Below are 27422 nucleotides of genomic sequence, written 5' to 3' on the forward strand. Positions count from 1 at the left end.
GGCAGTAGGACCCAGGCGAAGCCCGATGGGCTCCCACAACAGTGGGGCTGACTGGCCCCGGCCTCCCAGCCAGAAGCATCAGCTGGGGTTTCTGAGCTGGGAGTACATGGCTGCCCTGGCACAGGAAGCTCAGGTAAGTGTGGTGGGGGGGATCCCAGGCAAGGAAGGAGCATGTGGGGGAGTGGCCCCTCCCTACCCATACCTGGTGCCCCATACTGCAGCTGCTTGCAGCCCACATGGGGCTGTCTGTGCCTGTTCTGGACAGCCCTACGAGGGTTGTGAGCGCCTGCAGTGTGGGGCACCGGCTGTGGGGTGTGGGAGGGGCTGCTTCGCCACGTGCTCAGCTTTTCCCTGGGCTCCTTCCCTGCACGGAGAAAAGCAGCCCCTCGCCTGCCCTATGGCTGGCGCAGGCAGTCCCATGTGGGCTGCAAGCAGCTGCAGCACAGGGCACCGGGCGTGGGTGGGGAGGGGCTGCTTCTCTTTCTTTCCCCCACTGCCCCCTGCTCAGCACCACCTTGTAACCTGGTTACAAGTTGCTGCTGAGCATGGGGAAAAGTGGACCCTCACGTGCCCCATGGCTGGTGCCCCGCGCTGCAGCTGCTTGCAGCCCGCATAAGGCTGCGTGTGCCTGCTCAGGACTGCCCCATGTGGGCTGTGAGCAGGTGCAGCAGTAGGGAGCACCGGCCATGGGGCAGGCGAGAGACCACTTTTCCCCATGCTCGGCACCAGCTGCTTCCCTGCTGGTGAGCAGGGGGCGGGGCTGTACACTGCCCCCTGTCTATACCACAGGGCTGGGGGGGGTCACTGAATATGGGTGGGTGGGGAGCCAGTGGGAGCACAGAGCCTGCACCCGTGTCCCAGGGCCACTGTCGGTGGGGCCCAGAGCAGGTTGGCAGGAGTGTGGGGCCCCATCTGGCAGGGGCTCAGTGGAACTGGGCCAGCTCCCACCTCACTGCTGGTGCAGCCCAGCCTGGCTCCACAGACCCCTGCCAGCCTGTGCCTCACTCTGGGCCCCACCAGTGCTGGCCCTGGGACGTTGGTCTCAAGATTGTGACCAGGGGATGGGGCACCTGTCAAGGGGCAGGGCTGCCCATGCAGCCCTCGACAGCCTGCCAAAACTAGGTAAGCGGCCCTCCACCCAAAATAATTGCCTGCCCCTGGTCTAGAGTACTTTGAATACCTTGAAAACTTGTATGGCATTGATCCACATCAGTTTCTCTTTGTGAAAGGAGCTATCAGCTTTTCAATGACTATGGTAACTACACTAGCTAAAATTTGAACTGCTTTTCTTGCTTTTTTTTTTTTTTTTTTGTATTTGCACTTAATGGCTTTTATTTAAATGGATGTGCACTTTATCTATTGTGTATGAATTCAATAACATTTACAAATGATGAAATTTTATTTTTCCTGGAGAAGAGAAATGAGTCTCCAGAGATGTAGATTGTATCAGCTTTAGTGTAATAGGATAAAGATCTCCAAGCTTGAATCCAGCTTCCATATAGCTCTAACTTGAAAACTGTAAAGTGTAACTTAATTATATTGTATGTGGCTTGGACTCAGGAGAATGATTTATGTAAAAGAAAAAAATCAATGGGCATAGCACATATAGTTAGGTAGAACATAATCTGAAAGGAGTGGTGTAGATTTTTTGAGCTGATTTATTTATTTATTTATTTATTTTTCTTGTATGTAAAAATAACTAAAAAAGTATGTTGGGTGTTTTTGATTTGATATCAGAGGTCCAGGCTCAGTACAGGTTTGATTTAATGATTTTCTGCCTGATGCGGCATTATTGTCTTTTGTGAGAACAGTTGTTGTCACATTTATTTTACAATTTCATCTGTTATCTACAGAATAATTTAGGGCTCCTATATGCATGCAGGGAGGCTGCTGTGATGCTCTATAATTACAGTATGCCAGAGCGTGATAATTACTGCACTCCAGCAGACTCCCAGCGTCATGTGTATCAGCGTCCCTGTGCTAAAGAATGGTGGCGGGGCATTTTAAAGCTCATTCAATGAGCTGCAGTTCAAAGCATCCCCACTGCCATTTTTCAGCATGAGGACGTTGATGCACATGATGCTCCAGGCACTTTTAATTAGTGTGATTCTTGGAGCTGCACTAATTGAAGTGGCTCCCTGCCTCCTGGAGAGTGCCTATAAATTACTTTAGTTTTTAAGCTCTAGGAAATGCAACTCTTTAGAGTAAAATAAGTGAAGTAGATGCATATGCTAGCTTCAAATGACATCGTTGGGCTAAATAATCCCATAAAAAAAGACATACTTGTGGTGTTTTGGTTATTCATTCCTTGAATACAGTGGTATATAATGCAAAATATTCTGCCAAGAACACCACGGTACAATTATTATGGTGTACTTATGTAATAGGAATGTGATTGGGACTGTAGGAATCAAAAATCTGCTTCTTATTTTCTGAAAGCATGATCAAAATGCATAGTTCTCAAATACGGTAAACCACTTCTAGTAAGAAATTCAGCTTTTACATTAGCAGTAATGTTAATGTGCATCCTTGGTTCTTTTACACCAAGATTCATGTGTAGGTCTTTGTTTTGTTTTGTATTTGTTTTTTTCTCAAGTGACATCAAACTTGCATTCTTGCTTTCTATGTCACTGCTGTATTGTACTGCAACCCAAGTGGACAAAGGATATAATTTAAAAACAAAGTGCTTCTAATAATATATGTTTGTGGAACTCAAAAAACACATACACTCATCTTTCCTACGCAAGCCATCCATGATAGAAGAGCTGAGAGGCAGATATAGATCACTTGGAAGACTTGGTAGGATGTAAGCCATTTTAAAATTGATGGTGTTTTGACTCTTAGGCAAAGGAGGGTCCATCTGTGATTTGATCTTAAAAGAAAACCTATTAGAAATTGCCCTGTCACTGAAAGAAGCCATTTGTAATTTGATTGCCTTGAGTTAAAGGAAGCTAGGAAGCAGTTTGTTTTCAGGTCAAACCTATTGCATCTCAGACCACATCCGTGGCAAAAGAAATCAACAAATCGGCAGATTTCTTATGAGGGAGCAATGTTTTTTATTTCTTTGAAATACTTTCAAATTCTGCACAATTGCAGCACAACTAGTCTAGATGACAGTTTCCTGTGGTGCTCTTATTTGACACAGGTCAGCTGTGCTTGTGAAGATGCTGACAGCTCCATGTCTTCCCTGCAGTCCAGCTTTTCAGTAGACATTGTCATTGCATTTTGCAGATGGCAATTCTCAAGTGCCTCTATTGGGTTTCTCAAAGAAAATATAGAACAGAAGTATTCCATGACCCTTTGCATATGCCCTCTGGCTTTGTTGCTTCTTGACGATTCTGGTTCTCTGCTGCCTAGTGTTGGTCGTCTATGTCAATGCAAGCTGTATGTTGAGCACTAGCTGTCTAACATGGTACATCTGTTTCACATGTCTGTACAAATGAATACATAAAATGTAGTTATGGCTTGTTAAGGATAGCCTGCCTTCCAAAATTGACATCAAATAGCAACTGGATGGAGGGCTTTTCAGTCTGGGACGTTTTTGCTTGACGATCAAAGTATCCAAAGCAACCATCCCTGGCGTTCAATACGCTACCAAACTCTGGGTCTATAAAGCAATCATCATCCCCCTCTCTCATCTACAGATGTGAAATGGGGGTGACCCACCATTGGCATCTTGAGCTTGGAAAGGTATCACCAATGATGCTTCCAGAAAATCTTCCACATTAAAAATATCTCAAAAGCTGCATGTAATGGCAATCAAAATATAAAAACCCTATCTCTTAAATCTTCTTGGAAAATATGTACAAAATCCAGGAATACTGCACACTCAGTTTAAATCCTGGCTAGCAAAAGTGTAGTCATTTGGGTTTATTTCATCATTAGGTCCCTGACTTGTTTGTCCTTTGTAAAGGGTCTTTGCTTTTCTTGTGTTTTGAAGTCACCTTAGACTGCACTTTTTTGTAATTAACAGAAAAAGTAGAGACTAGTATGTTTTGGCTGCAAAGCAAATTATCCTTACTGGCATTCCTTAAGGATTTTCAGACCATAGGGGTTCTTGATTGAAGCACTGGTGTTGCATACCAGGGGTTGTCAGCTGAGGCCAGAATATATAGCTAAAATAATCCTTTCTGGCCTTAAAACCTGGAATAGTGTCCAGCACTTCCGTTCAGTCTCTTTGACTCCGCGTTAGCCATCCCTCAGGAAGTTCTTTTAGAGGCCAAATTGCTGCACTTAACAATGGGCAATTATTTAAGGTTGATGGTCTGTTTGGGGAGTACTGTCTTTAGATCCTTCTTCAGGTACAATATTTTATTATATTCTGTTGCACCTCTCTGGTATGGATCTTTCTCTCTGTCTCTTTTTGTCAAACATAACCAAATATAAACAAAAGCAATAAGCAAGCAAGTAAATGGAACAGAAGATTTTCCACAGCATCTCCCACCAAAAATCAGAGCCAAGTACTCCTAAGTGCTTCTATAACAGAAAGTACTAATGTTGTGGTGGTGGTGTAGCCATGATGGTGCAGGGAATATGCACAGGGCAATGTTTTATTTAATAATATCTTTTTATTGGACAGGTTTGGGCCAGAGTGTTTTGTGCTCAAAAACTTGTCTAACATTTTTCTTAACTATCAAGTTGGTCCAATAAAAGATAGTGCCAATCAAATCTTGTTTCCATAAGAGAAATTGGAAAGCACATACTTTTTAGAGAAACTAATTGCCATAAAGAAATCTATTTTTCATCTATTAGCATGAGCTCCCATTTGATTGGTCTTCCTATAGACTCCTGGGTTACATCCAGATGAGCATGGCTGTGTGTTATGGGGCACTGCAAATGCTGCAAGGGCATGGTGCCCGTGCTTGCGCTGCTCTCCACCTCCTTTCCCCCCTCCCTCCCCCCGTGGAATTTTGTTTTGACCCCTGGATATCCCACAGAAAAAAGTGGAGCAGTGCATTCACGAGCAGTGCACATTGCTAAAAAGCAGAGCTTGCCTGGCAGAATCATCTCTGCCGCAGCCTTGGAGGTGCCTAGGATCCTAAGTAAGGCTGTTGGGCTCGGCTGGACATGGCCCTACAGTGTGTTCAGTTACTTCAGTCTAGAATTTGAGAGCAATATAGGCACTGATAGAATAGTAAAAAAAAATTTTCTTGACTTTCTAGATTGGCAGTCGACAGTATTTTCCAGTGGCTGGAGATAACACTGAGATGACTTCGTGTTAGGACCCAGTTATTGCTTCTCCTTGCCACTGGGCTGCAGTGCGGCATGGTGTGGTGCAGGGCGCTGCTAAACATTGCTACTCTGTGGACTCTAGTTGCTGACCCCTACAGATGCATGCTTTCTTCCATGCACATTACTTTTGCGTGTCAACTCCTGAGTTCACGTAGGTGAGCATTGTGAAAATGATAGTTTGATGAGTGATTGCTCACCCACCCTATTCCTATAATGTTTTCTAGGAGTGCAGACTGGCATGTAAAATTGCTTCCTACCGGAGAGAACTATAAGGTACTAAGATTTTTCAGCTACTGTCCTGAGATCTTGGAGTCGCTATTGATTCCAAGATGAATATGGGCTGCCAGTGTGGGGACACGGTCAGTAAGGCTAACCGCACCTTGTCATGCATCCATGGATGCATCATAAGCAGGTCCAAGGAGGTGATCCTTCCCCTGTAGGCGACACTGGTCAGGCCGCAGTTGGAGTACTGCGTCCAGTTATGGGCACTGCACTTTACTTCAAGAGGGATGTGGACAGCATGGAGAGGGTCTAGAGGAGGGCCACTTGCATGATCAGGGGACAGCAGGGCAGGCCCTATGAGGAGAGACTACGGGACCTGCACCTGTTCAGCTTCCACAAAGAAGGCTGAGAGGGGATCTGGTGGCCACCTATAAACTTGCCAAGGGGGACCAGCAGGCAGTGGGAGAGTCTCTGTTTCCCTGAGCACTACTGGGGGTAACAAGGAACAACGGCTATAAGTTGACAGCAAGTAGATTCAGGCTAGACATCAGGAGGCACTACTTCACGTTCAGGGAGGCTAGAAGCTGGAACCAACTTCCAAGGGAAGTGGTGCTCGCCCCTACCCAGGGGGTCTTCAAAAGGAGGCTAGAGACAGCCACCTACGCAGAGTCATTTCACCCCAGCATCCTTTCCTGCCCATGGCAGGGGGTTGGGCTTGGTGATCTGCTTAGGTCCCTTCCGACTCTACCGACTATGAAATTTGGGCCTTCTCACATTTGTGTCCTAAATTGCCTTTCTACCCTTGGTAAGACACTCTCCTTCTTGTCTTCTGGCTGACTTCCCAATGTTGACCAATTCTCCCAAACCAGAAAATCTCTTTTGTAGGCCTTGACATGCAAAAAGCAATATGAAGTTTCAGGATTTTTCCATCACTACATTTAATATGGGTGTATCAACATAACTTCCAGTCACCAACTGGGTAATTATTGTGCATGCTTCTCCTGTTGAACCCTCACTTACTGCATGGAAAAAGACCATTTGTAACGTTTTATACTCAGCCTTGAAGAAAGCTCTTACCTTGCTGAAAAATTAAGGTTGTAAGGAAATGGACTGTGGAGGGAAAGTATCATGTAGGACTCTTTCAGAAACATCTCTCTTTTTCAGGGCAGTTCACAAATTCTAATCTGTGCGAAATTATATATATGAGCTTGAATATTGCTAAGAGACTCTTTGTCCTATCAAGTTATTGATGTCCAATGCTTGTAGATGGAAGCATGATGACTATGTTGATCAGCCCTTAATAGAAAGAATTCATTAGCCTAAATATTTACTTTCTAGTAGTTTTCTAAGGGTGAAGCTGCTTTCTGATCCGGTCTCAGATTCCTTTGTATTGCTGTTTTTAGCACTATAGCAGTGATGCTACGTTCTTTTAGGATGAAATTCTCTTTCCTGAAGGGAATTGGTAGATATTTTAAAATGGGGTTTATGAAGGACTTAATTGATACACAGATCTTTTGTTGGTCCGATACGTGGGGGTGTTTCATTCGTAGTACCCAACAAGATAAATGAAGATGATCAAAATGTTACATGAAAGTAGCTAAAGTAGATAAATTCATGGCTGCACAAGGATGCAGTCAAAATTTGTTTTAGTAGGACAACCCCATGGGTGGTCAGGAAATTGTCCTCAGGCATAGAAATCTACTAAATTGCTATGTAAAGATGATACAGATGCTTCCTTTTTAGGGCCGGGTACAGGTATCACATTTATCCCGGGTGATTCACCATGCTCTTGGTAGAAATGACAAGTATACAAGTGTTCGCTCAGTTTCTCCCAGTGGTAACGTGTCCCTTCTGGGAGAAGATTTTTCATCTGTCAACTTGGAAGTTCTCCCTTGTGAGTTTTTTTCTCTTGTAAAAATGCTCTCCCAAGTATACCTGAGTTTCTCTCATCTCTTCTGTGGACATGTTCGCAAATAACCTTAGGTTACAGAATACGTCTTTCTGGGGTACCCATTGTGGAGTCTGCAGTTCTAGTTCTGCAGAGAGAGCATGGAGAAGAGAATCCTCCTCTGGTTTTAAATTTAGAGACATCTGAACATCAGCGGTAGCATTGTACTGGACAAAGGGAGATGACCGGACCCAATTTGTCATGCTGTGTTTGGTATGTTGCCCTGCTGAGCATAACTAGCTCAGGAAGCTTTGTCATCCTTGGCTGCAGTGAGCCACACAATAAACAGTTTGTTGTTTAGTTATGAAAGCTTCCTTTCCTCTTTGTGCTGTTGCTACTTGTAAGCAAATCTAATACCAAACACATTATTGTTTTTGGTTTCATAATAAATGCTTGTTTTCACTTAATATGTTTGGAGATGCAAAATTAGTCTTTGCTTTTTGCATAAAGTACGGGTCTTAGTGAAGTGAGTGTTGGGTAAAATATCTTTAAAAATCTATAATTCTCAAATGTTAACAAGTGATGGGGGGAGTTACTTGAAGGCTGCAAAGTGATTCTCTACATGTGTTCTCTTTATTCCCAAGAAGGGCACTATTTTATAACATTTGTGAAGCAGTTTGGCATCCTGCCACAGCTGGAGGTGTTTGTGATGGAGCCCTGTGGGTATTAATGATGGGGTGCAGCTGGGTTTGTTTTTCTGAGCCAAGAGGGACTGATAAAATATTATATGGAAGATCAGAAAGATGTGAAACTATGTTCCTAGTTGCTGGGTTATGATTTACAGTAATTATTGGCTGTGGTGGGGATTTCTGGAGTGGTCCTCGTACAATTGCATTTTTAACAGTCAAGGAACACAGGGTGAAGGCATAAGACTTATTTTTGTGGAATGTGTGTATAATTGAAAGTCAAAGAAAAAAATGGGGGTTTGTATCGTGTTTGAGCCACACAGTAAATATGGGATTTTAATGAAAGAAAAGAATAATAGGAGCTAGCTTTGTTTATAAGATGTATCCACCTCCCCCTCTCTCCTCCCTCCCCCCTGTGCACTAATGGGAGAATGTACTGCTTGTGCTAGGATAAAAAGATATCATGACAAATATTTTTTTTTACTCTTAACATGTAAACAGACTTACTCCCTTACAGTGTCATTCCCACTTCTAGAATTAAGAGTTTCAAAATACATCACCTTCCAAAATCAAAGAAAAGGAAACTACTGGAGCCTGGTTCCCTTTCTCAGTGTTGTGCTGCATTTAGCACCGAACCAGTCCCCCCCAACTTGCCTATGTTGTAGTTCATGGAAAGAAAATCTTTCTACAGATTTAAAACAACAGTGACTCCATCTGATTCCGAAGTTGCTAATTCACCGTGCAGTCTTGCAGTTATCGTGATTTGCTAATATATTGATATAAAAGTTTCAGGATATTTTTGCTGTCTGAATTGCCAGGGGGTGAGAAAAATCCCTTCTCACTATTTCTGTGGATTTTGTTGACTCTGTTGTACTGTTCACTATTTTTTGCACTGACTGTGACCCTTGTCTACAGACACTATGCCCTTAGCTAACCTCATTCATTCACCCATTATGGGATACGTGTCTTGTATAATATCTTAATAAAAGAAGTTGTATCAGTGGCTTGAGTCTCAGAGAACTGAATGCCTAGCTTTTGAGGTCCATAATAGCAGCCTTTTCACTCTCCACTCTGTTAAAAGGATTACCCATCCAGTGCACAATCTCTATGGGGACCAGATGGTCTTTTTGCTTGCTGCTTTAGACAAATTTGGTTCAGTTTTCCCTTATGAATAGAAATAAGCTTCTCCAAAGTCTCCTTCTGAATGCAGTTTATGCTTCTAATGTAGATTCTGAATATAAACTACCTCCTACTGGAATGATGAGAACAGTTTTCCCAAGATTTCACACTTAACCAGAAGTTAGGGACTTGATAAAGTTTCGGTATTTGCCCCCTGCAAACTTCTGGTAGCTTTTTTTTCATTTTAAATTTAACATTTTTTCCCTTTTTTGTCAACTCAGTGCTCAGTATATGCTGCTTTATTTATGGTGTTATAGGCCTTTGTAGTTATAAAAAAGAAAAACCAAGACACAGGTTTTTATCATAAGATTTTATCCAAGTCCCCACACAGTAGAAGTTTCCAACAATACTTTGGTTAAAATATTATTGTGCAAGGATGTAGCACCACAGAGCAGGGTAGACAGTAGACGGTACCGTCTTGCAGAATTCCTTGCCTCTTGTAAGGATTCTGCATCAGCCATTTATTTGGTGACTGTCATCCAGAACTCTGTTAGGACTGCTTTAATGCTAGTTTGCAAGAGGCAAGGATTTTTGTGGGCGATGTCTGTCTTTTTTGGACCAACTGCGTTTTTGGGATAAGTTAGACAGGCTTTTGGTTGCAAGGCATTCTTTATGCTATTCTGTTACTTTTTTAACTCGGCAACCTAAAGATTAGTAAAATGCATACCTGACTGAAGAATTATGGTGATTGTGTGTGTGGTTCATAATATTTAAGACAGACAAACAGATATTTCATATTTTCTGTCTCTTACAAAAGCAGTCAAACCCTTCAATGTGCTTTTTTGCCTTTGTCTGTTAAGATGAGTATTTTTATTGTAAACTGATTTACTTGAGGGAATGGAAGAATTTTGTTAACAGCATATTCATTAAATGCTGTTCTAATTATAATAATAAAAAAACTAAAGCATAATCATCAGTGATGCATTTTCTTTTCTTTTTTTACTGACCACTTTCAGTCAATAACTTGCTGTTACATTCTGTGAAAATCAGATCCTGTCCTCTTGTTCTGAATTACAGCCCTTGTGTGCTTATGTGAACAGCTGAGGTATTTAGCCTGTCAATAGTAGCTTTTTGTCTTGTTACCTTTTGGTGTGTGCCATGCCTGGTACTGCTGTTTTTGTAGTTTTACTGGCAGATTAACTTAAAATCAGAATAAATCTAAAGAGAGATGTTTCTAGCTGGTTGGTTGAGTGAATTACTAAGTGGCCTTTCACCTTTGGGGTCATGGTTGGAATTCAGCCATAGATTTAACAAACACAAAAATTTCCCTCATTAGTAAGCGTTCCAAATTATAATGGATAGCTGCCCAACCTGGTGAATTCTAATTGATGTTATAAAAGCCAGATGCAGAGTCCTGAAAATTTGTGCCGAGTCTATCATTGAAAATGGAGAAAGGATTTGAAAGGAAGAAACTATGCTACATGTTCCATTGCATTGCAGTAATTTCACAGTAATTAAGAAAATCATTAAAAAAAATCATACCTAAAGTATAAAAGCAAACCAATTATATTACCTTCATTCTGTCTGATTATTTTATGTTGATTTACATATGGTATCAATTAAAGTATTTGTTTGTTTCACTCGCTCATTCCCCCTCTCCCTCTTTTTATTCATGTTTTCCAGAAAGTCTTGATGGAAGCCCGTCTCTTTTGTGGGAAGTGTGGTGGCTGGCTATCAAGGTTGTGTGAAGTATGCTGACTATTAATTGTGCCCTTATTTAACAGCAATTTTACAGGTATATCTTTTCCTATTATATGCTGGATCTCTAAATCAAAAAAGAAAAATGGATTAGGGAAAGGAGAATATTAAATGTACACATAAAAGAATAATGGATCAGCTTTTACAGAGTGAATTCTGACAAAGTTGTAATGAAGCTTTATAAATTTACTTAATTAGTCTGGTAATATGGTAGTTGATGCAATGAGAGGGACAGTTTGTATCAATATGAAATTTAGGATGTTTTAGGTCAATAAAAAATCTTTATTGTTTTATGTTTGCATTGGACCCAATAGAGTTGGAACCCAGATAAGTGAACATGGACTTTGGCCTTTTTATTTCCAAGTGTGCAATTTTGGGACCGTATTTTGTAGCCTTCTTACATTAGCAGTTGGGCTACTCATGCATGCTACTCTGAGAATAACACTTGCTGAAATAGCTGTTCGACATTTTCTTTACTAAAAGCCATGTGCTGCAGAAACACAGTACAGCTTTGCATTGAAAGGAAGGCTAAAACTATTCAATAACCAAGTCTTTTTTTATTTTTTGGATTGTCTCTAAATGTGAAGTAGGGGTTTACTAAACATTCTATTTCATAGAAGCTAGTCGAGCTGAAACTGCAGTTTGCATGTCTCCTGGCAAAAAAAAGGATTTTTCTGAAAGTACAGTTTACTTGCATCTAAGTAATCATTATCTTGCTGCCTCTTTCATTATGCTATTGTTCTTGGGAGCCAAAGATTTTGCAAGTTTATAAGAGAAAGCTATTGCCAGGGGTGTGGAAGGAGGGAGGTGCTGATGTGATTTTAATAGGCGTAGACTCCAGTTTTTCAGCAGATGCTAACAGACCGTATAAAGAATGAGGTTTCTTAAATTTCTTTCTAAAAAAAAATAAAAACATAAATTATTAAAATGCTGCAAACAGTCTCTTTTTAGGAAGTTGTCTCGTACTACAGGAAAGGCTGTGCTCCTGCGTAGGATGCAAAATTGTTCTGTTGCTTTTATTTTTTCACCTTCTGATCCTGTTCCTAACGAAAGTCTTCTTCGTTTAGCGGAAAATGGGGAATTCAGAAAGCCAGTACAGCCTTCAGGGATCAAAAAATCATACTCCTGCTGCACCCAGTGCCAAGCAGAAGCCTTGCTCTCTGAAAATTCGTGGCATTCTTGCAAAAGATGATAAGTCCTGCTCTGTGTATGGTTGGGGACACAACAACAGTGGCTCAAACTACAAATCACGGTCCCTAGCCAGAAGTTGCCTCTCCCATTTCAAGAGTAATCAGCCTTATTCGTCTAGACTCAGTGACACAGTGGCCAAGGTCTCTAAAAGCAATATCTGTGCCAAACACAGCACAAATGCCTCGGGGAACTACTGCCAGGGGAGTAATATGGCATTCTTGCCTGAGAATGGTTTCCATTATATTGGCCTTGAAGCTGCAAGTAATCAGGTTGCCTCCAGGGATTGCAATGGACACATTTTAAATTGTTATGGAAAGAATGAGAGTGTGGCATCAACCCCACCATCAGAGGACAGGAAGAGCCCACGAGTTCTTATTAAAACACTGGGGAAGCTGGACGGCTGTTTAAGGGTGGAGTTCCACAACAGCAGCAATGACCAAGTGCCTACGGAGGAGGCCAGTGGACCAGTCCAGCTGTTGAGGTACTCGCCAGCTTTAGAATCTAAGTCGAATAACCTGCTTGAAGTGAGGAGGAACTCCAGCACCGACTACTCTTCAAGCCATCGTTTGTCACCAACTGACTCAAGACTTCAATCCAGTAAAGGGAGCTCCCTAAGCTCAGAGTCTTCATGGTATGACTCTCCCTGGGGCAACACTGGGAACATCAATGAGTTGGATCGGTCATACCTTACTAGGAGCACTCCAGATACAAGCATTCATGCCAGTTTTCCCCCAAATGACAGCCAGAAGCCCTTTAACCAAAGTTCATCTCTTTCCTCTCTCCGTGATCTGTACAAGGATACAAATTTGGAAAGAAGCCCGGCCTCAGGCATCAGGCTGTCTGATGAATACATCAGTACTCCTGCTAGTTTGAGCAACTGTGTTTCATTTGCCTCAGACATTGATGTTCCCTCCAGAGTAGAGCACCAGGGCCCTACACAGTACTTCTCTTACACCCTCCCATGTAGAAAGTCTAAACCATTAAACGAAGATGCGTCCAAGAAGGCTAGTTTAAAAAGCCGAATGCGACGTATCAGTGACTGGACGGGAAGCCTCTCCAGGAAAAAAAGAAAGCTGCAGGTATGTGCTGAAGGCTGTTTGTTGATATCTTCCACTTGCTTGCTTTTTACCACAAAACTAATTGGTGGTTAGTGTCCTTCTGGTTACTTATGCAATTCTGACATCAGTTTTATTCTGAAATTTTAACCAAAAAAAGATTTTTTTTTTTTTTTTAATGATCAATTTCACCTCCTGTCCTACCTCTTTTCCCCCAGATGTCTCTAGCTATCGTTTGCAGAAGAAAATACATCAGTGCAGTAGCTTTTGAAATAGCTCATTTTTTCATGATATAAACTGTAGCTTTTAAAATAATATCATTGTTAAAGCAGAGTAAAACCTGATCTTATAGATAGACCATAGTTTATAGGAATTAAAATGTCTATGAACAATGTGAAAAGTTCAGTAAAGCAAATCCTTAGAGATGGGAAAGAATATATTGTAAGTGTCTTTGCAAGTATTCCCTGTTTTGTTTTATTGGCCTCCTATATCTACTTAGGAAAAGACTGTTGGATACAAAACTTGCTTATCTCCTCACTCCTGAAACCTTGAGACTGCCCTTATTTGCTTATTTCCTCACACTTCCTGTGGCACCCTTCAATGGATCTCAGAGCACCATAGGGTGCCCTGCACCCTAGTTGAGAATCACTGCTCTAAACAGAGACTCAATAGTACACTTCTGCTATATATTATGAGGTTTTCAGGCTGATGTATGTGGTGTACGATTCTGCTTTGCATCACCTTTGTATATGTACAGGCTGAACTGCTTTCCCCTAAATGCAGGGAAATGTTTCTGGTAGGTAGAAATGAGCCTCCATACTAGTCATGATATTTTATTTTGAAAGAGTTTGGGCTTGAGTAAGAGGCAACCAGTGCCTTAATGGGACTTAGCTACAACAGAGTTAAAATGTGAGATAACTTGCCTGTAGTCTCAGTTTCCTTGTCAGGTCTTTAGCCTTGCAAACTTTCAATATGATGGGTTCAGAGACAGCTGTGTTGTAAGTGTTTACAACTGTATTGTAAATCTGCAACACAACAGAAGTTCAGTGCACATAAACCTCTTTCAAAATGGCTGAAACTGGTTTAAGATAAACCTGGATAGATGTAGCATCAGACTTCACTGATGTAGGTTAAATCAGTTTATTGATCCCTTCCAGATTCAAGTCGACTCAGTCCCCCAGCATACTTAGCACCCCCTCACAAAGCCCTGTTGCAGGGTGGGCAGGCTAACCTTGGTCCAAGCTGTCTGTTCTGTCTAGCCAAGCAGGGAGGCATGCTATAGTACCCCCCAGCTTCTGGCCTGGGTCACTGCAGGCACATGGCTGCATTTCCAGAATGAGAAGTGAATGTTCTCTTGCTTATCAGCTCGCTCTATACAGTTTAGACTAGCCTGTGAAGATTTAATTGATTCAGGGCTTTTTGGACTGTTTGTACTTAGCTACCCTAAGTTACTGTGGTGGCTAACCACGTATTGCCCTTGCCAGCAGCTTATAACTGTCCTCTGGTTGACAGTTCACACATAGTTGTTTTGCTAAGTAAATAGGACTCATAACTACCACTGTAGAGCCAGTTGGCTGCTTTTCCCTTTTCACCAGAAAGTAAGACTGGACGGGGCTTCTTGAGTGATGAGTCCTGTCTCCTGCTACTGTAAATAAATATGTCATATATAATCTGCCCCATAAACTCATCAGGCTCTCTCTTGAAAGCAGCAAAGTTTTTCTCTTTCCCCACTTTCTCCTGTTGGAAGACTGTTTCAGAATTGCACACTTTTTGGTTAGAAACCTTCTAATTCGCAGCCTCAATTTATTCCTGGCCAGTACTTATTTGTTCTTGTGCCATTACTGTCCTTTAGCTTAAACAGGACTTCTCCATTCTCTGTCCCTTTTTCCTCTTTCCCTATCCCCCTCCCCAGCTCTCCATCCTCTCCATGTGTTTATAGGAAACAATGACATCCTTGATCAGCCTTTATTTGTTTTAGACTAAACAAGCCAAACTTTTAGGCCACATTGATTTGGTGCCCTGGAGTGTTGTGTTCATGTATGTTGCACTGCTCTGGGGCAGGCTTCCTTCATAACCATAGTCATATTTACTGCTTTAGGCAGGCTAATTGGCAAAGTCTCTCCATAGTGTTAATTAGCTCCTGCCCATGCTAATTAGGCCACCAGTGACATGGTATGGATGCAGCTACACTGTTCCCAGTTTAGGAGACAGCCTCTTAAGCTTTGCATTTGTGCCTGAGGGGATAGTGTTCTGCTGCCAGATATGGTAAACGTACCATTTATAGCCATTCCTGATCATCCTAATTATTTTCCTCTGTATTTGTTGTAGCTTGAATTCATCTTTCTTGACCATGGGTGACTAGAATTGTGAACAGTATTCCAGATAGTTGCACAAGTGCCGTATACAAATAGCATTAATACTTGTCTGACTTGGAAATACTTTGTCTGATTTACCCTGTTCTGAGGCCACATAACATTGGAGTGTTCTAGGTCTACAACAATCTGTCACTCTCTGAATGAGGTCCTTTTGCAGGCATGGCCTGCTTATACCTACATGTGCCATACCTGGAAATGTAACAGTGAAGTGGCTGCAGGGCCCCTGTTGCCAAGCATCCCAGAAGCTGATCTTTAAAAGCAGCTCCCCCACAGGAGTGTTGGGAACACAGAGTAGCATAACTAGAGTCATCCCGCTCAACTCGGCTTTTTTTCTTTTTCCTTTCCTTTTCCCTCTCCTTTTTCTTTGTGAAATATCCCATGTGCATTGCTGTATGTGTTGATCTGTACATGTACCCCAGTGATTGTCAGCATTTTTAGACTCAGGCACCCCTGATTAAACTTGAAGCACTTCTCCATAACTGTTATGAATTGAGCTGCCCTCCACTTCAAAAACTAAGTAATTACAGTGCTTACCTCCTTGCGGTCCAGAAAGTGTGACTGTAAACTGCATCTACCTGGAGGGCCTGGTGGCAATGTGGTAGGGCTACCCATGGCAAGGTGGCTCCTATAAAATACCACAGTATTGCAACCGCCACAGCATAGAGTGTGTATGGGGTGCCTCAAAACCCTAGCCCCCACTGCCTTGTGTGTACTCCTTGGTTGGAGAAAAGCCCCCCTCTCAGGACATCACCCTGACAGAAACATGCTCTTGCTGAGATATTAGGCAGTCAGCATCAGTTCTTATCTGTTGCTGTCTGGCAGAAGCTACAACCATGGAGGCACTGAATGTCTGTACTTGGTATGGGCTTTGGATTCTGTCTTAGTGGTCTGAAGGGGGGATAGTAGGTCTTGGACAGCCTCTATTCCTCCATACTCTTACCTAGGCGTACACGTTGAAGGTCATGTTGTGATGATCACAGGACTTCATATAAGCGGATTCATCAGGCACCTGACTAGATCTCTTTGTGTACATCATGATCCAGAGGATCAATGATTGCCTACTACCTTGTTGCAGAGTGGCCAAGAAGTGGAGGCAAGGGAGTAGTCAAGCAGAACCTGAGCCTCAACTTATCTGCTTATGTCTTCACACTTGCCTTATCTCCTCATACCTTAGCACCTTTCAAAGCATTGTTTGGTACTCCCTAGTGTCCTGGGACCCTACAGGGTCCTGGCACCCTGTAATAGGGTCCTGCCCCAGGCATGGCTGTTATGCCCCTGGAGAACCCCCTTCCTCTACTTTCTTGGGGCAATCTCTCCTTTGGCTTGCCTACCACACCTAATTATGCTTTTAGAAAAAGAGAGGCTGCCCCAGGGCTTCCCAAGCAAGATCTCACATTCTTGAATATAGACATTACTGCCTCATTTCCCTCTTCAGCCATGTCTAAGCCTCACAGACGTTACCAATCATTGGGCCTTAAGCCCCATTGTCCCAATCCAGTCAGTCTCTCATCCATGGGCCTTCAGCCCTACCATCAACTCCGATCAATGCCTCCAATCAGACCTCTAACCCAGAAACAGTCTCTGCCACTGTTGGGACTTTCAGCCTCAGTGCCTTTAACTGTCCTGGCCCCTCCTGGGTTTGGACCTCCATACCTCAAACAAACAATCTCAACTCCTCTTGGCTTTAGGCCTGCATTTTCTCCCCATCCTGGGCTAAGGCCTCTGTTTCTTTTAGGCCTGTGTTCTCTACCTCTCCTGGGCTCAGGCCTCACCATTACCTCCAAACAATTCTGTCCCTCCTGAGCTATGGGCCCCTGGCCCTGCTAGTTCTTGCCTCTCCTGGCCTACAGGTCCCTGACCATTCCTGTAGGTCCCTGGCCTTTCACTCTCTCTAGCTGTGGCCCTGCTGCTTGGCCTTGGTGCCTGTCCCTTGGATCCTGGCCCCACACCCAGGCCAGTTGAGACCTCTGTTGCCCCTACAGTCTCAATGTCTAAATCACCAGTCTTGCCTACCCCAGCTCAGGTGTTATTCAGCAGCCTTGCTGCAGCTCTCCTACTTCGGAGCAATTCTCTCCATGCCTTCCAGGTCAGACTGCCTGCCTAACTCAGGTCCTGGGCTTATATCCTGCAAACCCAACCCCTTTTGGGTCACATGACTCCCTTGATTGGCCTCTGCCTCACCTGCAGCCTGCCTATCCATGAAGTAGCAGGAGCACCAAGTTTCCTGGTACATACCCCAAGTACTCTAACCCCTGCTGAGGCAATGCATAGTTTTCCCCAAATGGTAAGAAACTGCATACAGCTAAGCCAAGAGCATCAAACTCATACAGCCCCTGTGAATGCAGCGCACAGAGTCTTGGATATGGGCTGCATGCTGTATGTGTGCCAGCCTGACCCTCTGTGCTGGCTCTGGGGCTGATCCTGATTGGGCCCTAGGCTTTCCATGCATGCCAGAGCCAGTGCACAGGTCAGTCTGCACCACCGTGCAGCATGTGCTCAATACCGGCATCCAGTGCTGTGTGCCCTGCCCACAGCGCTGGGTCCAGCCCATTTACCAGACCAGCTCCCTTGTCATATGTGGATCATGGGGTCAGTCTGAGACCTGCAGGGTAGATCATAGGGCTCCATGAGCTGGATCCAGCTTGCAGGTCATTTGTTTAATGCCTCTGACCTAAGCATTGTGTATTAAGTGTGGGCAGAGAAGGAAGCCTCTGTTTGGATGTGATAAAAGCTACTTCATGGACGAAACTGGTTGGTGCATGTTTTTAGTGATTTGGGTCAAAGAGGGGTTGTGGACTAGGTCAAAAGCTACATTGTCCTTATGGGGTGGTCAGGACTTTAGTGTGAAGGTGAATGCTTCATAAAACTCAGCTACCAGAATAAACACTTCCTGAATCATTTTATGTAATGACATAGTTTTTAGAACTGCTTCCAAGTTATGCCTGCATTTGTAAACCAAAATGTAACTGTACAGTAGGAAACAAAGAATTTAAAAGCAAACAGAAAAGTAAGAAAATGTAGGAGACCACTTTGTACTTAAAATCGGCAGTTTGTTGGTTCCCAGATGAAGATGGAATCTGATGGGCCACATCATTCCCTATCCTGCTCTTTCCACTATTTTACATTGTTTCATACATATACCATGTTTTCCTTCAGAACAGTGTTGATGCATTTCCCACACTGCAGGTCTCTTAGCATCCAGATATGCCAAAGACTCCTTTGCAAATATTGCAACCATTCTGGGGCACATCAGTGACCTAAAGATGTTCTTTTGGGTGCAGCTTGAATAGAAATAGAGTTACTTTTTTGCATAGATGCAGTTAGGATTTAGCTAGCAGAAACTCCTTATACAGGGGAAAAGAAGAAAAAAAAGCCTACAGATTGGATTGGATTGGGTGTGTTGATGATATATTTCAGCACTATTAAAATTACAAGCTCTTTAGAAATGAAGATATCATCAGAGAGCACCTCAGATTGTTTATAAAGTCCCCCTTTATAAATTCAAATAGCATTGGACCAGTTGGTTGTGCATGCCCTGAGAGTTTCATCCTATTTAGGTCCTGTGCCTCAGTTATGCTAAAAGCCCTATATACTACTCTGGGGCTGTAAAGGACCTATCTGGATGTATATTACAGGAATACTAGGAATACTTCAGATTCCTGTTATTACAAATGAAAGTCGATACGTTACAAGAGTGTACCAGACTTCAGCATAAAGGAGAATCAGGTTCTTAACTGTTAAATTCAGATCTGTCTGTGGAAAAGACACTGTTCTGGACACCACTCAACTGCTGGTTTAGTTTTCAGATGAAACCAAAGATCATCTTTTATTTCTATGTTCGCTACCCAAGCCATCTTCTATGAGTTCATTGTGGGAGAACATTCCCCCGGCTCTATTAAGGGCTTTTATTTCATACATCTGAATATTTTTCAAAGCCGGACTCGAAATGCATTATTTGTACATTTCTTAAAACCTTTTCTTACAAGGATCATACCTGCTGGATACTAATATATTAATAATGGTGACTAGAAAATATGGACAACGCAACTTCAGATAAAAGTTAGGTGCCAAATCTTTAGCCCTGCAACCAGTCCAAGTAGTTGGACTGATGCTTGTGAAATAGGAAATATGATTCCTCCTAGGTTGTAGGGAGTTGAATCTGATGTAGTGGCTAAAGTAGTGCTCTATAACTCCAACATATTCTCCTGCCATTGAGGAAGCTAAGCCTGTGTAGTGATGGATGTCTTCCTCTGACCCTACCCTGTTGCAGGCAAAGTATGCTCTCCCTGCACAGCCACCCCAAATAATGCTCTCTTGCACAGCAGATCTTCCCCATTTCAGCTGCTAAGGTCCTCTTAGAAGCCACAGAAGGGGCACAAATTACCCTTCAGTACAAATTTAATCCTGTTGTTAAAAGGGCAGTTCATGGTCAAATTAAATAAACCTATTGCTCTTTGCTGTGACTCACAAGACTAGTGGTGAATCTTGTGAATATCATTGACTAGTTAATAATTTAAAATGCTAATAATACATACATTTACCAGATTTAAATTTACTTATTTAATTTTTCTTTCTTTCTTTCTTGGACTAGGAAAGGGAGCATGTGTTTTTGACGAGTAAGTGGAAACTACTAAAATATCAACACTGAGTTAAAGAAATGGGTGGAGGAAAATTCCCTTTTTACACCAGAGACTTGCAGGTTGTCAGTGCCTGGATTCAGCCCTAGTATGGGCAACCTATGAGATGATTATTTTTCAGGCTCACACTTTCTATATAATGTTAAAAATGGTGTCTTCACGTCTCTTTGCTTGTCCTTTGTGAGATTGGTGCTGCCCACACACTTTTGCCTATTGTAATTTTCACCACAGATCTATTTCCACTGCTGGTTTTCCTCTAGTCTGAACACAAATATCCAAATAATATTAATCCATCTCTCACTCAACTCTTGCATATTAGGGAATTTATTCCCTTTGACTTTGATTGGCATTTAGGATTGCTCTGGCCTGCAGCTTTTTAGAGGACACTTTGTAACTTAGAGGCATCTTCAGTGTTTTGATCTTGTATCGGGGATACATTTGGTAGCCATGTTGGTCTGAGACAAAGAAATGCAAAACTCTAGAACTCTTGGTTCAGGGATGATACCTTTTATTAGGCCAACTAAAAAATTGCAAACAAAAAATTAACTTTTTTTGGAAGCTTTCCGGTAAAGACATCCTTTTTTGGGCTTAGGGAAAATTAAAGATGGTAAAAAGTCCCCATAGGTAGAAAATAAACTTCATTTTTGCACAGAGGAAGTTGAAGTTGGAAGTTTGTTCCTCTGGATCCATAAGAGTATCTTTCTGAGTTGCTCTTTGATGTGCAGATAAGACAGTGTGACCGCCGGGCTTCAATTAACTGTTCTCGAGCGGTTTTTGCCTTGCAGGTAGATGTCAAACACCTGTTGGGATCTTGTCGGTGTCGCAGTAGCTGTCTTTTCTCCATGTCCCCAACCCCATTCTTGCCCGCCACAACTTGATGTTCCTGCGTAAGGGGTCGGTTTGCGGGATACTCCATGGCCCAGGATCCTACGGCGGTCACTTCACGGGGCTCCTACACCCCGGCCTCACGCCACCTTCGGTGCGTCCCTCATCTGCGGGTCTTGTTCCCCAGCCACGGGGTGACACTGCCTGGCCTACCCTTAAGTGACCACGACTCCCAGTCGTGGTGATCACTGGCCAGCTCGGCCCCACAGCCCTTCTTGTCTGCTCCCCTCCTTTCAGGGAATGGAAAATCAAAGAGAACTCAGGCCTCACAGATGCTTCCCTTCAGCCTCAATCTGTGGGCACACTCCCCTAGCGCTCTCTCTCCCTTATCCAGGGTTAAATGAACAAAACAATCAAAAGAAATACTGCCTGCCCAGCATCTCCCTATCCGCTAAGCAGTCTACTCTGAGCCCTCCCCAGCTCCCTTCTGGCCCGTCCTGAACCGATCACTTCCAAAGGTCCCACTTCCTGCTCAATACTCTTATTTGCCTGGCGGCGATGCCCGCCCCGACTGTACCCCCTTGGGGCTGTCCTGGGGTCTCTCCTCCCTGGTAAGGCTGTCTCTGTGTCCCGTCATTCTGGCACCCCACCTGTGGGTTGCTTTGTTCCCTGGTATCCTTCCCGCCACGTCCTCAGGTGCCTCTAGCCCCAGCGTTGTCTGGGGCAGTCTCCAGCCGGGAGGTCTGGTTCCGCTCTGTCTGCACCTCCACTGGCTCTCCTGGCTCCGCGTTGTTTGCAGCCGCCGCTCCTCTCGCTGTTGGTGACCGTTGCTGCTCCTTGCCTGGGCTATCTGCCCCCTCCACAGCTGCCGGCTGGCGTCTGTCCGTGATGTCACCAGCTGGTTGTAATTGAATAAAAAGGCAGCTAACGAGCTGTGCAGGCTCTTCCCTCCACCTTGTGCGCATCTCATCTGGAGCTACAGGTGAGTCCCGTTTACTGCTTTGCTTCTCGGGACAGGCAGGATTCCTTCGCTGGTGGTGTCAGATGGCAGGGAGGTGTAGAAATCTTTCTTGTTGTTCAGCAATGAATTTTCCCTGAGCCTGAGGAAGGGCGTGTGCCTAAAAGGTTGCAGAAAAAGATAGTTTGTGTGTGTGTGTGTGTGTGGTTTCTTAGTTGGGCCTAATAAAAGGCATCATCTCTGAACCATGAGTTCTAGAGTTTTGCATTTCTATTCATCTTGTATTGTGTTTGCTCTGGTATAAATCAGTTGACTTCAGTAGTACCACTTGTGATTTACTCCAGTATAAATACTCTTCTAAGGCATACTGGCTTCTTGCTGTTCCCTAATAAGGGCTGTATCAAATGGTCTGTATTAAAAGCCAAATTGTTGATTAGATAGAGGCTTACTCTTTGAGCACCGACTATAAGTCAAGTAAATAATCTTGGTGAAATGACAAAGACCAATACGATCTTAAGAGTATGTACTTTTACAGGAAAACCATGCATATCGTGCTGAGTATGGAGGCCTGAAAGATCTAAATATTAGAATAGTTTCTTGCAAGATTTAAAGGTACTGTGCCAAAACATAATCTTTTAATTAAACTTAGCATGTCTGAGATTCCTACTGGCAGTGGCCTTCATGTTGAAAATTGACCTCTTTTGTGACATCTGCGACTGGATGGGATGTCAGTGTTGCTTTTGGCTGTATGTTAGAGGTCATTGTGCTATCAAAACATGGCATCATTTTTTCCAGTGCATTTTCTGATGAGCACCAACTTGGAAGTGAAGCGGGGGAGAAAACTGGCGGGAGCTTTCAAAGCTTCTGGTGTTACTTGCTCACAGGAGACCAGTGCTTGTTTATTTTATCCTTGGACAGAAGTCAGAGTGCAAACAAATAACCCTATAGAGACAGGGTAAACTTGAGCTTTCCTGGGTAGTAGCTTTGCTTCTGGTTGGTGTGCTTAGAGAGTCCTTTGGTATTATACAGTCTCATTTGTCAGACTTTTATTTTTATTTCCCTTGCTACAGAAGGCAACAAATATTTTCTTTCTCACTTATTTTTTCGATGCTTAAAAAAAATCCTATCGGTAAAACGTAATCGGAAGGGTGAAAGATCAGGCCATAGACCTGTGGCCTAGTTCATGGTAGGGGAATTTAGTCTGCAGCCCAATCTGTGAAATGCCAAGAACCCTGTGGTGTCAGTAGGGTTGAGGATGCTCAGTACTCTGCTGAATCAGACTATTAGGCCTAGACCAAAGGTGTCAAATATATGTACTGTGGGCCTGTGGAGCCATATGATCCAGCCCGTGGGTCTTGGACTGACCCCACATGCAGTAGAGGCAGTCAGTCTGGCTTGTACTGCATGCAGTGCCTGTGCAAGACCAGCTTTGCATGCTCGCTCCAAGGCTAGTTCAAATTAGGCTGTGCCAGAGCCATCGCGCAGGGCCAGTTGAGTGGAGGGCCACATGCAGCATGTGCCCTGTGCTGGCCCTCATTACCACTTTCAGCTCATGTGGTCAGTTGAGCCTCCTACACTGGATGCAAGCATGTGCTAGTCCTAGAGTTTGGTGTCCACTCAGTGCCAGCATGGTGTGTGTGCTGCATACAGCATGGGAGGTCCAGGGTGCAGACTGAATGCAGCACCCTGCTGGACCAGCTCCGTGCTTTGGCTCTGGTGCCCTCAGATGGCCTGGGGTCCTATCTGGACCAGTCCCAGAGCCAGGCTGCAGGGATGGTTGGGTGTAGGTGCTGCAACTAGTGTGCATCCCAGGCCAATCCCTATGCTCCTTGCAGTGCTGGGTCCAACCCAAGTGCTATATACAGTGCATGTGCCAGAGCAGGGCTGGCATGTGCGGGGGGTTGGACCCCATGCCATGGATGCAGCATGGGGGATCAGTCCCAATCTGGTCCACTGACTGGCTCAGTGACCCTTGTCTAGCCCACAGGGCCAGATAAGTTGGACATCCCTACCCTAGACCATGCAATACGTTCCAGATTAACATACAGTTGAAAGAATGGAGCATAAGTGGTCATGTGTGATGTTCAGTGCAAAGTTAAAATCATGCTGTTGAGTAGGCAACTTAAACCACTTCACAGAAAACCTGCCCTACAAGGGGAAGAGACAGTCACCACATGTAAGCATGTATCATGTAAACAGATCACAGAATACACTGTTGGATCTGCTTGCAAGCCCCTATTGAAATAGTGTGTTCAGTAAATTGGAGATTAAATACCACTGCATTTGGAAATATGGTACATTCGTTGTTTTCTGGAACAAGGCTGAGCACACTTTCTGGTAGGTACCTGGTAAATTTACCAGGTTTAACTATAGTTCAGACCTGTTTTTCTTTAGTGGCCAACTATGCTTCATACTAGAAATAAGAGTCCAATATTTAGAGGGTGGAATAAATGGAGCTCCACTGAAACAGTTTTCATCACTGAATCCAGAAAGCCATGATTTTTAAAAGGTCAAATATTGAATTGAAACCTTGCCTATATTTAATTTTAATTTCATCCCCAGGGTAAAAATACTGTTAAAATAAACCAAAGTACCCTTGTTGTCATCTGTATTATAGGCAGGTAGGAGTGTAAATAGTAACATCTGTATTTCATCAGACTAAGGCTTCTGATAGAGGCACTGTGGGATCTGATGTGCGATCCAAACAGTCACACTTCCTGTCATGCCATACTGCCACTATGTTGCCAGTAGGGGTGTGCAAAGCAGGCATCTGTTCTATTTCGGATTCGGCCCTAATCAGCTATTTGATTCGAATCGCTGTCCCTGATTTGATTCGTCTGACTCTGAATCTGAAGATTCAGTGCTGTTTCGGAGAATCAGTGATTCAAACACAGACACAGCTTTAAAAGTTTTTTCTATGTACCTTGTGGTACCAGTGCATCTTGTGAATTCTGCATTGCCGGAGTATGTGGAGCATCCCACAGGATTGCGGGGGCCCTCCATGTGCTCGGAGGCGTACCTGAAAGGGGACCAGAAGTAATTCCGGTTCACCTCTAGGTCTGCTGGGGAGCTTGCTGAGGCCCCCCCCCCCCCCGTGCCCCTTCCAGCTTGGCAGTTGGCCGCAGGAGGACCCTAGGTGCCCCCCTCCAGACCCAGAAGGCACCAGTCGCCAGAATCGATTTGGAGGGTTCCAATTTGATTCAGGGAGATTAAAGGGTCCTCTGATTCAATTTGGAGATTTGCCCACCAAATCAGGCTGAATCTCTGCTGAATCAAATCTTCACACAGCCCTCATTGCCAGTGCTGGGGGAACCCAGGATCATGAGCCCCCTGCACTGGCAAGTAGGAAGCTTGGTTCCTCTGTGCTCCCATGGCAGAGTCCTGGACAGCTGATCAGGAGAGCATATGGAACCCTTGGTATGCAGAGCCCTGATCAGCTGATGGATGTGCCCAGCCAGGGAAGTGCATGGGAGCTGAGGACTCTGATGTGCTCCCTTAGCTGGGAGCTCCGATCAGCTGACTAGGTCTCCCAGCCTCTGGGGCACACAGGAGTCTTATAGGGTTCCTGTGTGCTCCAGAGGCTGGGAGCACTGACCACATGTTCAATTAAAGGTGTGATAGGAACCAGCCACAAAGTTATTGCCCATTACACAAAATATATAATAGCTTTGTGGGATTTTAACCATTTCATCAGGCCATTAGTTGAATGAATAGGTGAACTCACTACTTAAGACATAATTAACCAGTTAATCGTGTTTTAAGTGTAATGTGTGTCAGGGACCTAGGGAAAGGAGATTAATGTACAGTTGTCAGTTGTATGTAGTTCTGTTTCCAGTGCCCATCAGACTGTAGGAAGCAATTACTGATGAATTCTGCACTATCTTTAAGGCGTATCCAGTAAGATTAGCAACATATCACATAGGCAAAAACAGACTCACTTCGGAAGAGTTCAAATGGAATAAACAAAAAAAACAAAAAACCTGCTATAAAATTCCTCCTCACTGTCCCTCAAGTCATTGATTCCTTGCAATTTGCTTTATTTAACAGGAGCCAAAAGCCAAAGAAGGCAGCGAGTATTTTGACAACAGAATTGATAACCTTGCTACGGATACTCTGGCACCACCACAGGTATCCAGTTTGCTGTGGTCACCTGGCTCTGGCCCCATTCTGTCACAGAAAAGTGAATCTACTAATGCAATCAGCAGTGATGTGTTGAGGCAGAACATTTACGAAAATTTCATGCGGGAGCTTGACATAAGCAGGACTAATGTTGAGAACACAGACACATCGACTGAAATGGAGGACTCTAGCAGTGAATCACTCAGCTCCTTGGAGCAACTGGATCTGCTGTATGAAAAAGAACAGGGAGTTGTGCGCAAAGCAGGGTGGCTCTTCTTCAAACCGCTGGTAACTCTACAGAAAGAGAAAAAGCTTGAGCTGGTTGCCCGAAGAAAGTGGAAGCAGTATTGGATAACACTTAAAGGTAAATTATTGCTCACTTACTCGTTGAACCTGCTGTCAACAGGAAGGATATCTTTTGTTTGTTAACCACTTTGTGAAGCTTGAGTAATTCAAATGTTTGTGCCTAAACTCAGCTTCCAGAAACCCAGTTGAGGTAGGTTGTGTATAAGCATCGCTGTGCTTCAAAATGGCAGTTAGGGGACTTTAACTGAAGCTCAGTGAATGAGCTTTAAAGTGCCCCCACCACCATTTTGAAGTCTGGGGATGCTGATACACAAGATGTGGAGGCTGGCTGGAGCATGCTAATTAGCACACTTCCGCAGACTCAATTAATCGCGTTTGCTCTGACACATTATAATTACAGTACGTCAGAGCAGCCTCCCAGCATGTGTACAGGCACCCTTATTTTTTTCCTGATCCTACTGAAGAGGTTTTTAAAGTACTGATGAGTCAATGCAGACACAGTCATTTCTGTAGCCATTGTGGCCTTGCCTGTCCTCTGTGCCAGGCAGTGGCATTATGAGGAGTGAAGTCCTACGGTGCTGATGCACTAACAAACAGGTCACTGTCAGTGTTGCTTGTGTGCCAGGGAGTCTTAGGCAGTCGTGCTAGAAGAAGCTATTCTTCTGTTGTTGTCTCAGCATAAGGACTCTGATCTCTGGCCCTAGCTCTGTAACCTGGCCCTTCTCATCCCCACTGTGGCCCCTCATATACCCCACTGAATTCTTTCTGGCTGCCCTATATCTCTATTGCTTTCTTCACCCTTCAGAATTGTGACTAATGCTTTTGACTAGCACCAGGATAAAGGGGGCCTTTTAGAATATAATACTGTTTTGTGGTTGGCAAGTGAGTAATGGGTTAGAGCCAAAGTTGTACATGTGCTCTTGAGTCTGGTGGAGACCGTAAATGAATTGTAAACAGGGCATCAAGGAGCACAAGGAAGAATATCAACATAGATTGTGGGGAGGAGAGCAATTTAATGGGTGAACATGTCGAATTTTATAGTTAACGTGGA

The 27422-nt window shown here is 43.8% G+C and overlaps 1 protein-coding gene across 8 annotated transcripts in view; it reads left to right on the forward strand.

Moving 5' to 3' along the window:
* The window catches only part of TIAM2 (TIAM Rac1 associated GEF 2), a 272880-nt gene that overhangs the window by 106003 nt on the left and 139455 nt on the right, over positions 1-27422 (forward strand). For all 8 annotated transcript variants that reach the window (XM_090041639.1, XM_090041658.1, XM_090041651.1 and 5 more), the window contains 3 exons: positions 10831-10942; positions 11973-13175; positions 25994-26429. In XM_090041639.1, coding sequence (XP_089897765.1) covers positions 11979-13175; positions 25994-26429 — 1633 coding nt within the window. In that variant the 5' untranslated portion in view covers positions 10831-10942; positions 11973-11978. The remainder of the gene's footprint in view (positions 1-10830; positions 10943-11972; positions 13176-25993; positions 26430-27422) is intronic.

Source organism: Crocodylus siamensis, chromosome 1 (genome assembly GCF_052110815.1).
Source record: "Crocodylus siamensis isolate JL-2025a chromosome 1, ASM5211081v1, whole genome shotgun sequence".
Taxonomy (NCBI): domain Eukaryota; kingdom Metazoa; phylum Chordata; order Crocodylia; family Crocodylidae; genus Crocodylus; species Crocodylus siamensis.